We start from the raw sequence: 13,882 nt of genomic DNA on the forward strand, positions 1-13,882 counted from the left end.
AGCAATCACTTTAGTGTCCATGTACTTGCCATGTCAGAAACTTGACAGAGCAATCACTTTAGTGCCCAGGTGCATGCCTTGTCAGAAGCTTGACATATCAATCACTTCATTGTTTATGTTCATGCCCGTCTATATGTCTATCCATGTGTATATCTATCCACCATGAATTGTTCAAAAAAGTTTTCATGCCATCAGTTTCTGAAGTACAATTGGCCACAGAGTCATGTTACTTGGTGTTTGGAGGCTTCTTCATGTTTACACCAATAATTTGGATTTTGGAAGCTTCTTCATGTGTACATTAACAATTTGGTGTTTGGAGGCTTCTTCATGTGTACATCAATAATTTGGTGTATGGAGGCTTCTTCAGGTGTACATCAATAATTTGGTGTTTGGAGGCTTCTTCAGGTGTACATCAATAATTTGGTGTTTGGAGGCTTCTTCATGTGTACATCAATAATTTGGTGTTTGGAGGCTTCTTCAGGTGTACATCAATAATTTGGTGTTTGGAGGCTTCTTCAGGTGTACATCAATAATTTGGTGTTTGGAGGCTTCTTCATGTGTACATCAATAATTTGGTGTTTGGAGGCTTCTTCAGGTGTACATCAATAATTTGGTGTTTGGAGGCTTCTTCAGGTGTACATCAATAATTTGGTGTTTGGAGGCTTCTTCAGGTGTACATCAATAATTTACCAAAACGTCAAGGACATGCTCAACATGTAGTCAGTGACCAGCTTCTTATTTGTTTGTTTTTGATGGTTGTTATGGCACAACAACAAAACTTTGAAAGTTATACCATGCCAGATATTGTGGAATAAAGCATGCATTAGAGTAGCCAATCTGGACTGATCCAGGGGTGGGTATCAAATTTGTACCCTACTGGTCACAAGTTCATTGCCTCAGTTACTGAGCCACCCTAACTCTTCTTCATTTCAAAACTAAATTATGTTGAATCCTAGTTATTGTTATATTTGCTTCATTATTTTTTTTAAGCATATGAAAAGAAAGCACCTGTTATTACAGTTAGATACACTTGCAGATCCAGCTGTCTATAAAATCAGTATACACTTAGAGCTAAAATGTAAGAGTAGGCATCTTTTCATTTTTTGTTTAATGATATCCACTACACACTGAAATAAGGAAACTTCTGATATAAACTTAGTAGCGATAACAGTGGTATTGCCATTGTGGTGATTTTATCTTTGAAACTACATTCTTTTCACATGAATGAAATATATCTGCCCTTATATATATTTCCATATTTAGGCTTATTTAGTTTGTTTTCTATCTCCTGCTATCTTTCTCTCTTTCTCCTTCTCATTCACTCTCTCCTTTAGGATAGACCGATCTGACAAGATACCAACACGTTACCTTTATAAAAGCATTAGGAGGGTGTAATAAAATATGCATAAAGTACTGTGACCCTAACAATTGTAACAGAATCCAAAATTTAATTCCAGCAATGGTATTTACTTCCTAAAGAACTGAAAGGAGAAATGGCTATGTATATATAGATTTTTGAGGTGATGTATGCTGTTTACTCGCAGACCTGGGTTTGAATCTCCATAGAGTATGATTTAAAATTCTCTAACCTGTATGATAGTATTATTTGTATTAAAATATTAATTCTGCCTACTATTATCAAGCATTCTTCTATACAATCCAGGGATATCACTTTCCATTCTGTCTAGTCTATATTCATAATTCTCTCTCTCTCTCTCTCTCTCTCTCTATAAGTGCATAAAGTGAATCATTGTTATATCATTGTGAACAAAATGCATTGTACCAGCTTTTTTTCTCAGTACATGAAAAGCAATAAAAGTCTGATGAAGTAAGATTTTTTTTTTAATGCATTGTAAAAATTGGAAAAAATGACATAGACTGCCTGTATGCTAACTGGAAAAAAATGACATAGACTGCCTGTATCTACCAAAGGATGCATACTTACCTAATCCTCTTATTCACATTTTAACTTTGAATTTATCTCATTTTTTCTTCACTTTCAGAGCATGCTGGATGCTATTCAGAAGGGATTGAATGACTACCTTGAAATGAAGAGGCTATTCTTCCCTAGGTATTTAATGAAAACGTAACTTTAAGCAAAAGCCCGCTTGTGTTCATTCTTTGACAAATTAAGTAGTACAATAATCAGGTTTTGAAAAGTTTGTTTAGGTTCAGCTGTAAAATCTTGTTGTGCACACTTGAGGGAAGTTGCATCAGTTTACTCACATCCACATGACCTAGAATTTTGACTGGGAGAAGTAACATACATTTACACCCCCCCTCAACATCTAAAACTTTGACTGGGAAGGAGTTGTAGATGTGTGTGTTCTGAATGATGTCATAGCATTTGATACGTTGTGTCACTTGTCCTTCATTTGCCTGTTAGAACAATGGTCTAGAGTTGGAAGAGTATAAATCTTTGTTTTTTAATGGTGAATAAGTCATGTGACAAAGTAAATAATGTTGACTGATATTTACTTAATGTTTTGCATTTTTTGTCCTTTCCATAATGGAGCATACGCAGAATACTAGAGGATAATGGTAAAGACTAGGCACTTCAAGTGCCATTGTTTTCAAGCTGTTAGGGTATAGTTTGTATATGCCTTCTTCTACATATATATTTCATCTAAGAAAGCAGAAACTTTGCTCACTGTGAATATCAAATTTTGGACTATTCTGGCATTCAAAAAATATGGTGGTGTTTGAAGGCATGAGTTGAGTGGGTAATCTAGGCTCTTCTAAGTTTTTTGTTGTTGACATGTCTAATCAAAATTTCATTGGTGATGGAGTCTTTGAAGAAGTTTATTCCAACCACCCACCCACCCTTTACTTCGCGATAACAGCCTCAAAATTCTATCAACACTTTTGTTACAGATTTGACATGGAATTAAATTGTAACTTAATACTTTAGAATCATAATTTAATTCATCAGCGGCAGAACTCTGTTCACATCAGATTTGTTTAATAACATTTAGTCTGCATTTCTTTGTATATTTAGGTTCTTTTTCTTGTCAAATGATGAATTGCTGGAAATACTGTCCGAGACCAAGGACCCTCTCCGAGTCCAGCCTCATCTGAAAAAGTGCTTTGAGGGCATCTCTCAGCTTGGGTTTACACTGGACAAGATCATTACCTCCATGGAGTCTGCAGAAAAAGAAGTTGTCCAGTTTTCCAGGACCATTACACCAGCTGATGCTAAGGGGCTGGTGGAAAAGTGGCTTCTACAGGTTTGTGTGCAAAGGATTTTATATGGGTTTTTATTAGAACTGAAATTTATTGAGTAAAATTGTGATTTCATTTAGTTTGACTGAGAGCTATCTTATTGAACTATACGACACATGTCACTAGCAGCAAGTAGCACGTTGTATTGTACAACAAGTTCAAAAGTTTATGATTCTTTGTTTCGTACTGTACATGTGATTGCATTTTGATAAGGTTTATCACTGACTTCTCATAAATTTATTAACTAGTTTACAATAGAGTTCTGTTTGCTGTTTTGTTTGAACCTACATGTCCGTCAGTCTTTTTGGTGAATGGCCTGGAATGGGTAAATAATAATAAATTAATGATCATAATGATAATGAAAAATGAAAAAGTGTTATTTAGAAAAGTGCTGAATAAAAATTATTTATTTTAGCTATTTATCATTAGTAGATAGCCCTTACAATTTTAGCTCTGAGTTGTTTAAGTGGTCTCCCCTGAGTTGTTGTACAGGAGAATTGTTTTTTTTATAATTTCTCAAGAGATATCAAGCAAGTCTAATAAAGCTAAATAATTGTAATATTTCATGTTAGTTACTTCTTTAGAGGAGTGTTCCTAATTGGTTATTTTTTTATGCAGTGGAGTGAAATTGGAGGTTTTTGTTATTAATTTCTGGATCAATATTTCGGCCATACGTTCCCAGATTTTGAAATATTACTAGCTGGGTCTGTTGAGATAACACTGGCCCACGATTTCTGCACCTGCTGCTAGATTTGGACAAATGTCGAAGTTATGCTTTTTTCCCCCAAGGTTGACTCAGTTTGTGAGATACTTTGACCGGACTGAATTTGATCAAAGAAATAAAATGATGAAAACACAAACCAGGAATCTGAGTACAGAACTAATTAGTAACTAGTAATTAGTAACAAGTAATTTGTTTTTACACTGGAAATTGGGCTTTGAGATTATTGCTATTTTTGTAAATCATGTAGAAAATCTATCCCCCTTTCTGCATCATTTAAAAGATAATTTGTTACTTTTCTGGCTGTAACATTTTACTACATGTTGAAAATCTGCCCCTTTATGGCATCATTTGAAAGATTTATTGCTTTTACTTCATCCTTTACATGTGGCTCAGTTATGAACTGGCTCTTTAATAATATAGAATCATTATATAGCAAACATATTGCAGTGGAGACATTGTATTATAATACAAAGAAATTTTTTGGTTTAACACTTATTTGGTTTTAAACAGAAATTCAGGTCTCCTTCCTTACAGCACCTGTCATTATTAGGTAATTAGGTAATGTCACTGCCATGTTATAAGCCCACTTTAAAAATGTAAGTTAAACATATTTATTCTTTTCAATATGTATTAACTTAGAGATTTGTGAAACTGTCTGTTTCACATTTGGGATTTACAAAACATGTTGCCATAAACTGCCTTTTTTCTGATTAGTCAGTTTTGTTGAAAAAAGTGAAAATCATTAAATCATTATTTGACTATATCCCCAGGTTGAAGAGACAATGAAAGTGAGTCTGAAAGAGGTGACCATGAAGGCTATTAAGGCATACACTCAGACTGAACGACACAACTGGGTCACTCAGTGGCCAGGTCAGGTGGTTCTTGCAGCCTCTCAAGTCCACTGGACAACAGAGGTTACTCAGGTAGTGTCTTCATGAACAGCATATAAGTTACTTTCTTTGTAAGAAATTAAAAAGTTTTAGTGTTTTAATTGGTAAAATACATAGTATCAGTAAAAGTTTAAATCGCACTAGTGAATATTCATTGATATTAATCAATTTATACAAAGCATTATTTACACTGGCACTAGTGAATATTCATTGATATTAATCACTTTATACAAAGCATTGTTTACACTAGCACTAGTGACTATTCATTGGCAATAATCATTTTAATACAAAGCATTGTTTACACTAGCACTAGTGACTATTCATTGGCAATAATCATTTTAATACAAAGCATTGTTTACACTGGCACTAGTGAATATTCAGTGATATTAATCACTTTCATACAAAGCATTGTTTGCACTAGCACTAGTGACTATTCATTGGCAATAATCAGTCAAATACAAAGCATTGTTTACACTGGCACTAGTGATTATTCATTGGCAATAATCATTCTAATACAAATCATTGTTTACACTGGCACTAGTGAATATTCAGTGATATTAATCACTTTCATACAAAGCATTGTTTACACTGGCACTAGTGAATATTCATTGATATTAATCACTTTATACAAAGCATTGTTTGCACTAGCACAAGTGACTATTCATTGGCAATAATCATTCTAATACAAAGCATTATTTACACTGGCACTAGTGACTTTTCATTGGCAATAATCATTCTAATACAAAAGCATTATTTACACTGGCACTAGTGAATTTTCATTGGCAATAATCATTCTAATACAAAGCATTATTTACACTGGCACTAGTGACTTTTCATTGGCAATAATCATTCTAATACAGAACATTGTTTACACTAGCACTAGTGAATATTCATTGGCAATAATCATTCTAATACAAAGCATTGTTTACACTAGCACTAGTGAATATTCATTGGCAATGATCATTCTAATACAAAGCATTGTTTACACTAGCACTAGTGAATATTCATTGGCAATAATCATTCTAATACAAAGCATTATTTACACTGGCACTAGTGAATATTCATTGGCAATAATCATTCTAATACAAAGCATTGTTTACGCTGGCACTAGTGAATATTCATTGGCAATAATCATTCTAATACAAAGCATTGTTTACACTAGCACTAGTGAATATTCACTGGCAATAATCATTCTAATACAGAACATTGTTTACACTAGCACTAGTGAATATTCACTGGCAATAATCATTCTAATACAAAGCATTGTTTACACTGGCACTAGTGAATATTCATTGGCAATGATCATTCTAATACAAAGCATTGTTTACACTAGCACTAGTGAATATTCATTGGCAATAATAATTCTAATACAAAGCATTGTTTACACTAGCACTAGTAAATATTCATCAGTATTAATCACTTTCATCCAATATTAATCATGCTGGTACAAAGCATTTTTTACAGGACATGCATTGAAACAGACCAGATTATACAAGCCAGTGTATTTGCATCTTGTTGTGAACATCCAATCCACAGTTGTATTTAAAAGCAGAAACAATGATTTAATTAAAGCAACCTCATTTAGAGTGATCACACAAACTGATTTACTTTAATCCTTGGAGTTGGAACTATCCAGGTTTTGCTTTAATTGTAGTTTAAAACTCATCGTCTACTTGATTTTATCCAACCTTTGCCTAACTATTTGACATTATTTATTGAAAAAGTTCATTTTCTTATGAAACTGAAAATAGATACCTTTCTGTTAGACTCCTTAGCTTTTGACATCTTCAAAAGGCCTTCAACAAAGTAATTACATCAGGACTGCAGTCACATGATCAACTTAAGTGTTGATCACTTGACAGAATTCTTCTGTACAAAGGTGGGCATTCCAGTCTGGAATCATGGTTCAATACTGGTTCCTCCTTTATGATTGCCATAACTTCCCTTGTTTAGCACCTTAAGGAATTATTCTCTCTACCACATACTCTGATGTTATCCCAAGAAAAGGTATGCCCTAATTATTTGCAGTGTTCACCAACTGCTGTCAGGGAATCTCTTTTCATGTATAAGTATTCTTTAATTCTCGTTTCAAGGCTGTTTTCTCATCATCTACCATTTTCAGGTGTTGACACATCTATTAACATATGCCTTTGACTTATGATATCTAACCATGCTTATATTACAATGGTAGCCTTTCATGGTATTAGTAAGTTTATATGTAACAATAGATGTGACAGAAATGACTGAGGGCTGTTCCATTTAAACATACATGGTACCCTGGGAAGGCAGTTTTTAAAAAATGTATCCCAGGGTCCTTTGATTTCACAAAGTTCATATTAAAATGATAAGACCATTATAAATTGCATCTATGGGTGAGTACCCCAGATTAAAAGTGCCTTCACTGGGTCCCATGTGTGTTTTAATGGAACAGCCCTGATCAGGTCTGGACAGATCAGGATATTTCCAGAATTTGGTCATGAGTTTTTCATAAACCCAATTTTTAGCATGCAGATAGGCAAAAACAACTATTAACAAATTGACATTTTACTAATATTAAAATATGTCAGTCATCTCATTAAACCAGTACTTTCACAGAAACATGTTGCCATTCATACTCTTATTATATGTACCACAAGTATTTTTGGCATTTCTTAAAAGGTCTTTGCTGGATTATATTGGTGGCAATCATTATCACTGTTGAACTTAACGCTTAGGAGATGATGTAATGTTACTTGATCCAGGCTTTCTCTGGAGTCAGCCTGAATTTTCCTCAGAATGAGAGATGTCCTTCTTAGTTCTTAGTGTCTGCATTGGAATGTGGCAGTGTCAGTACAACTTTCTTTAGTTCACCAAAAGTTTACATTGTTTCCTGCCTGTGGGTAGATTCAGATCCAGAACTGCTCAGATTGATACCGTGTGGGTCTAATGTTGTTTTAATGTCAGTAAGATTCTTCACATGATGCACAAACATGTGTATTATTCGATCACACTCTTTGTGACTTAAAACCAAATTTGATGATAAATTTATTGTCATCATTATCATCACATCACCACTCTTTAATAATGACAATGAAATTCAGAAACTGACTATCACTGACTATTATTATAGATGAAGACAATGATTCCATTCATCCCTGGCATTACTGATTACAATGGCAGTTAGTGACATGCACTTTAGTCTGGTTTACATTTATATTTAGAAAAGGATTCAGTCAAGATCAGTGGTGATGACACCAGTCTTTATGATGAAGTTGTTCGAAGAATTTTCCAGTGCATATTTTACATAAAATTTGTGTTCATGTTCTGCAAATGGTCACTCATGACATTGAGTTTGTATAATAAATTATTATTATTATTATTATTATTATTATTATTGAATTAAGATTATGATTTCTTATGAACAATCAAATAGCCACTATGTAAGTAGGTTTTGTGCATTTGCATGTAAACATTTGTCAGGAAACATTATTTTGACTAAATCTGAATAATGTTCTGCTACCAGAAACAGGAGATTATGTTTGGCTGTAAGTTGGTAAAAGGTGTCTTGGCATGTATAACGTTATCCACATTTTATACAGATTCTGCAAACATGGATTTCAGTCTTGACATATTTATTGTTATGGTTCATTGCTTTAATGCGATGGGACTGAAGCATGATGCATTATGTAATTCTTTCTACTATAACAGACTTCAAAATCAGAATGCATATTCATATCTGTTTCATCTTGACTGAATCTACTGAAATTCCAATTTCCAACCTTCATTGAATTTCTTATGATATTTTGGTTGCTTGGATTTTTGGTGTTTTGGCATTGGTGTGCTTAGACATCTGGACATACTTTAAACACCCTAGTCAGATTGACCTAGTTTTATGCCACTTAAGCTCTTGAGTAATCCAACCATAATTGGCTAACATCTTTAATCCCATCGGAATTCTGCTCACTCGTAGTATAATCCACCACTACAAATTTCAAGTAATAAAGCCAGCCAACCATGCCAACAGGATCAGAGGGTGAAATTAGCAATTACATTGTCTTGCTTTGTTTAAGCCATTTTAGTATACTACACTGGAACCAAGATTTGAAGAGAAATAATAGAAGGAAAAAATTTTCAGTAATAATTTTGCATATGCTGGAGATTTGATGGATGGGAAACACCCCTAAATTTGGGCAAAAAACCTTCAGTGGTGGTGGGTCATATGCATTTATCTCTCTTGGCAGCCAGATTTGGAAAGAAATTGAACTGCTCTGCTTATTGGCTTGATGATTTCTGGATTCCACTTGGCTCATTTATTTAGATATTTAAACAGTTTCATGGTCAGAGGATTCGCTCTGTTTTTGATTACAAGAAAATTTATTCTTACAGTCAAATGCTTGGAATTAGGTTTGATCTTAATCCATTTGCGTATGGGTACATATACAAAAATATACATGCTAGTTCATATCCTTTGACTATCCTCATGATATATTACTTCATTTACTTCTTTCTAATTGAATTACAGTGCTTGACAGTTTGTGCCATGTACAAACTAATCAGTACGTAATTATTTGGAAATCTGAAAGTTTACTTGCATTTTGTAAAACTTAAAGTTACTTGTTTTAGATTTGTAGTGATAGGATTTAATGCACACCATTTTTCAATTGGTTAATTTGCAAAGGTTGAGATTTTTGATAAGTCGATTCATTTTGTGAAATCCAAGGAAGAATACCCTCATATCAAGTAAAATAATTATTTGATTAACTTTTTGCAGGCAATTAAGAACAATTTCCTGGGACCATACTTGCAGAAGAGCAACAAACAGATTGATGAAATAGTTAAAATGGTTCGTGGCCAGCTTTCCAAAATGGCTCGAATAACATTGGGTGCTCTTATTGTCATTGATGTACATGGTATGTGTATACATACTTTGATTTTACAACTTTCCTAAGTTTCAGAAATGATAGAGGTGTGTGTTTGTTTCAAAGAAACATTTTTCTGTTACACTATTGATACTTGTAATGAATATAATTATGAAGTCAAAGGCACATTTATGTATTTACATACATTTCTTTAGTTTATTCATTTTTTGTGTAGCATGTACAGTCAAATCCCACTATAATATGCTTCCATGACATGAATTCAGATTCATTGTATTTGTGGTGTGGTTCCCATATTTTCATGTTTTCACTAATTTCTCCTCACTGATTTTTTAAATTACGTCATGGTTTTATTGCAAGTGTTTGATTTTTTAATCTGGTGAGCTATGTTATATTCTTGAAGAAATAAGTTTATATTTTTTGCTTATTTTTGAAAGACCTCAGCTGAACCTAATTTGTATTGAACCATCGACAGTAATGTTAACAATTTTTCTTTGTGTTTGTCTTCAATACACTGTTTAAGTTGTTGTAAATACAGGATAAACAATGGGCCACCAATGCCTTGTTCAATCAATACTCTCATGCACTAACAATACCATTGTTGAATTAAGATTATCACCCAAATTGATGAAAGAATTTTTCTGCTTAATACAGTAACTGTACATAATTGCAAATCAACAAGATCAATCCATTATCAAATGTTTGTTGCATCTGTCTATCTCTGCTTTATATTAATAATGAAATGAAGATGCCCCCACCTTATTTCACATCTGTTAACTCCATAAATGTAAATATATTTCCACATTATGTTACTCCTTCAAATCCCCAATGAACTGAGCTCCACTACCTCCTGTATCCTGCCCTCCCAAAGGATGAAAATCGTCTTTCCCGTCTATAATATATAAACCAAGATCAGTAACTCTTGCCCATTACCACCTATTGCCACTACATTATTTGTTTATTTAGATCACTATTTATGTGAATTTTGTTGCAGTCTTGGACTTATTTAATCGAACCTTGTGCTCCAATATGGTATTGCTGATGCTTGTTAATGTTTCTGTTTTCAAGTTTTGTTCACTTATTTGGTAACAAGTGTTGTTTTTTGTGACCCATTCAGATATTGGAGTTGTTAATTTAATATTCTTTTAATTCAGGTTTATTAAACCATTGTGATAAAATGTACCAAATGCAAAATGTTCATGCCCATTGAGGACACACTTGATACATGCTTTACTGCACCAAATATGCATTGTCTGGAACATGCACACTCTGGTCAGAAAATTTGATCAAGTCTTATGGAAGAGTATTTGGAGCAGATAAATCGTTCAAGTCTTGCATCAGGCTATTTGATGTATTGAGTATCCACCCCAAGATGCAATCAATTGCAAATTTTGCTGGAGACATTGTTGGTCACACACATATGTACACACACACACACAAACACACAACCACAAAAAATGAAGATATATGATACAAAACTGCTACCGTTACTTCAGTGAAAGTGGAGGGGCAATAGGCTGCAGTTTTGCTTACCTCATATTCTCCTGTGTCCTTTTTAGAGCTACAGATGCATTGCCTGGTGCAGTAGGCAATAACACAGTTGCTTAATTTGGGGCAGTATCTGCTTGTATGTCCATCTCACACCTGCTTAGATAATTTTGGGGAATATCCTCCTATTTATTGGAAGCCTAGTGGGTGTAAGACCCACATACATGTCTGAGCATGGCTGTCAAGCCTGTGAGTCTGGGCACATGGGGTTTGACTGGATCTTAATGACCACTTCCATCATACCTTAATGCAGATTGATGTCATCCAACCAGCCCATCCAGTCATCTGGTCAACTCTCCTTAATACTCAGTGAATCTAGATTAGTACAGTGGAACCTATCTTGAAAGACCACCCCTTCTGCCAAAACATAATGGTCTCTCATGACAAGTGGTCTCTCATAGCAGGTCATAATACAATATAATCAACAAATCTGTACACAGAGAACCTGGTCTCACAAGACAGGTGGTCTCTCATAGCAGTGGTCTCTCAAGGCAGGTTTTACTGTACCACGTACAGACTTATTGGGTCAAGGAACATGGACAAATATCCGGATCTTACTGATAGGTCCATCCCCTATTTTACCAATCCTTTTGCTGGTACTGGAATCCACAGTCTCACATTTCTGCTGACCATTCATCTGGAAAGCCAGCCATATATACTGGTACAGATCCATCATGTGCATTCGGCTACTCATATGTTTATTGGTATGGTATACATACAGGGAGGAATGATGCTAATGCCTCCAGGTTGTTTTACATTGACATGGAAGTAAAGCCTGACAAGTTTAACCTACACAGTGAGTATCAAGATAAAAACATACTCAGATCCAACAGGGGAGAGAACTGAGTTTAGCTTTAAGTCTATAGTGGTTTCCTCTTGCTGAATGCCCTTACTACTTATGGTCACTTAGGTCTGCAAGGTCAAGGTCAGTAGATGAGCAGTCTTGGGAATTAAAGAAATTACAGATCGTCTGTCAAGCGAAATATGCAGTCCAGGAAGTTTGAAGAGTCTCATTGCAGAGTCAGTTGACCTAGCCATTTGTCTTGTTGGTTCTGGACTTGCTTGGATTCCTTTCATACCGTGCATCGAGCCTTAGACAGCAATATTGCAGCTGTGAAAATGACGGCTCCTTTATTCTATAAAATTGACAAAAATGGTATTTAATATTGTAAACATGTCATCAATATTGGGCTTAGCATGATTAGTTATTTTTCAACTTCTGAAAAAGTCAGATAATAATTATGCCTGGGAGTCAGCATCTTGAAATGCAGAAGTCACATCCGTCACATCATTCTGTACCAAATACTTTGGTTGTCTTTGCCAACTCACATTTGGTGCAATCAGATGCATGTGTCACAGATATTAATAGACTGACTCCAAAACTGATGCTTCTGCTGGGGTATATATCATTCCTCAAATCAGACCAAAACTGTGTTGAAGAGACATTTTGAGCATGCTGGATGACAGTTTATGCATCGCAGTTAATGTATCATTGAATTTCACATTTATTCTCTTTTTCAGATTCAGTGAGTCCTCAAAATAGTAAGATTGAGTTATTAAATTCAAATAGTTCTGCAGATGGTTTCTATCCAGAGCAGATTTCTGTAAATGTGCAAACTTCCAATCCTTTTACCGCCAGATCACTTCAGTATTCTGTTTCCCCTCACATACAACAAAATCAGTCTATTAATCAAGAATCTATTACCCTAACTGGGATTCTCCCACCTGAAAATGGGCTGACTAAGGAAACCATTTGAACATATGGCTTTTTCACTGCATCACAAAAAGCCTTTCATTTTGTGCCTCCAATCCATGTTTTCACATAGACAAAATAATATGTATTCAGCATTTTTTCAGTTTTCTGACTTGTCTGAATACTGCACAATGTGTTACAAACATCATGGCACTTTGTTGACCTAACCATTATGTTATAGTGGGGTCTGACTTGTCTGAATACTGCATAGTGTTTTACAAACATGATGGCACTTTGTTGACTTTGTTGACCTAACCATTATGTTATAGTGGGATCAGACATGTCTGAATACTGCACAGTGTGTTACAAACTTCATGGTACTTTGTCTACCCAACCATCATGTTATAGTGGGATTTCACTGTATTTGTTATTTTAGTGACTCTTTGTAAGGCTGCACAATGTCATCTCAAGAATTTTATTAATTATCATAATTAACAAATTCAAAGTATATATTTTAGTTCCTAACATTCATTTATCTTTAATAAAATATTCAATGTTTATAGTAAAATGAAGCTTTCTTTTCTATACTTTATTTTAAACATTATTGTGATATTGTCCTGTCATTTAAGCCCGAGATGTGGTGAGCAATTTGTTGAAGCAGAAGATTGCCAATCCCATGGACTTCTCCTGGATCAGTCAACTACGTTATTATTTTGAGAATGACACTGTTTTGGTCCGCATGATTACAACGACAGTGCAGTATGCATATGAATATCTGGGCAATACTGGGAGACTTGTTATCACACCTCTGACTGATAGGTGCTACAGGTCAGGTTTAGTTTTTTGTCATTGTGTCTCTGACAGGTGCTACAGCTCAATTTTTTGTTATCACACCTCTGACAGACAGGGCAACAGGTCAGCTTTTTGTTATCACACCTCTGACAGACAG

General features: G+C 34.6%; 1 protein-coding gene across 1 annotated transcript in view; it reads left to right on the forward strand.

Annotated features, from left to right (window-relative positions):
• Nucleotides 1-13,882, forward strand: part of LOC149802203 (dynein axonemal heavy chain 3-like) — a 281,860-nt gene that overhangs the window by 53,722 nt on the left and 214,256 nt on the right. Inside the window, exons 16-20 of the mRNA XM_089956614.1 lie at nt 2,004-2,071; nt 2,999-3,227; nt 4,717-4,869; nt 9,587-9,725; nt 13,563-13,761. Coding sequence (XP_089812740.1) covers nt 2,004-2,071; nt 2,999-3,227; nt 4,717-4,869; nt 9,587-9,725; nt 13,563-13,761 — 788 coding nt within the window. The remainder of the gene's footprint in view (nt 1-2,003; nt 2,072-2,998; nt 3,228-4,716; nt 4,870-9,586; nt 9,726-13,562; nt 13,762-13,882) is intronic.

This window comes from Sinohyriopsis cumingii, chromosome 4 (assembly GCF_028554795.1).
Source record: "Sinohyriopsis cumingii isolate HCF-2022 chromosome 4, ASM2855479v2, whole genome shotgun sequence".
NCBI classification, from domain to species: Eukaryota; Metazoa; Mollusca; class Bivalvia; order Unionida; family Unionidae; genus Sinohyriopsis; species Sinohyriopsis cumingii.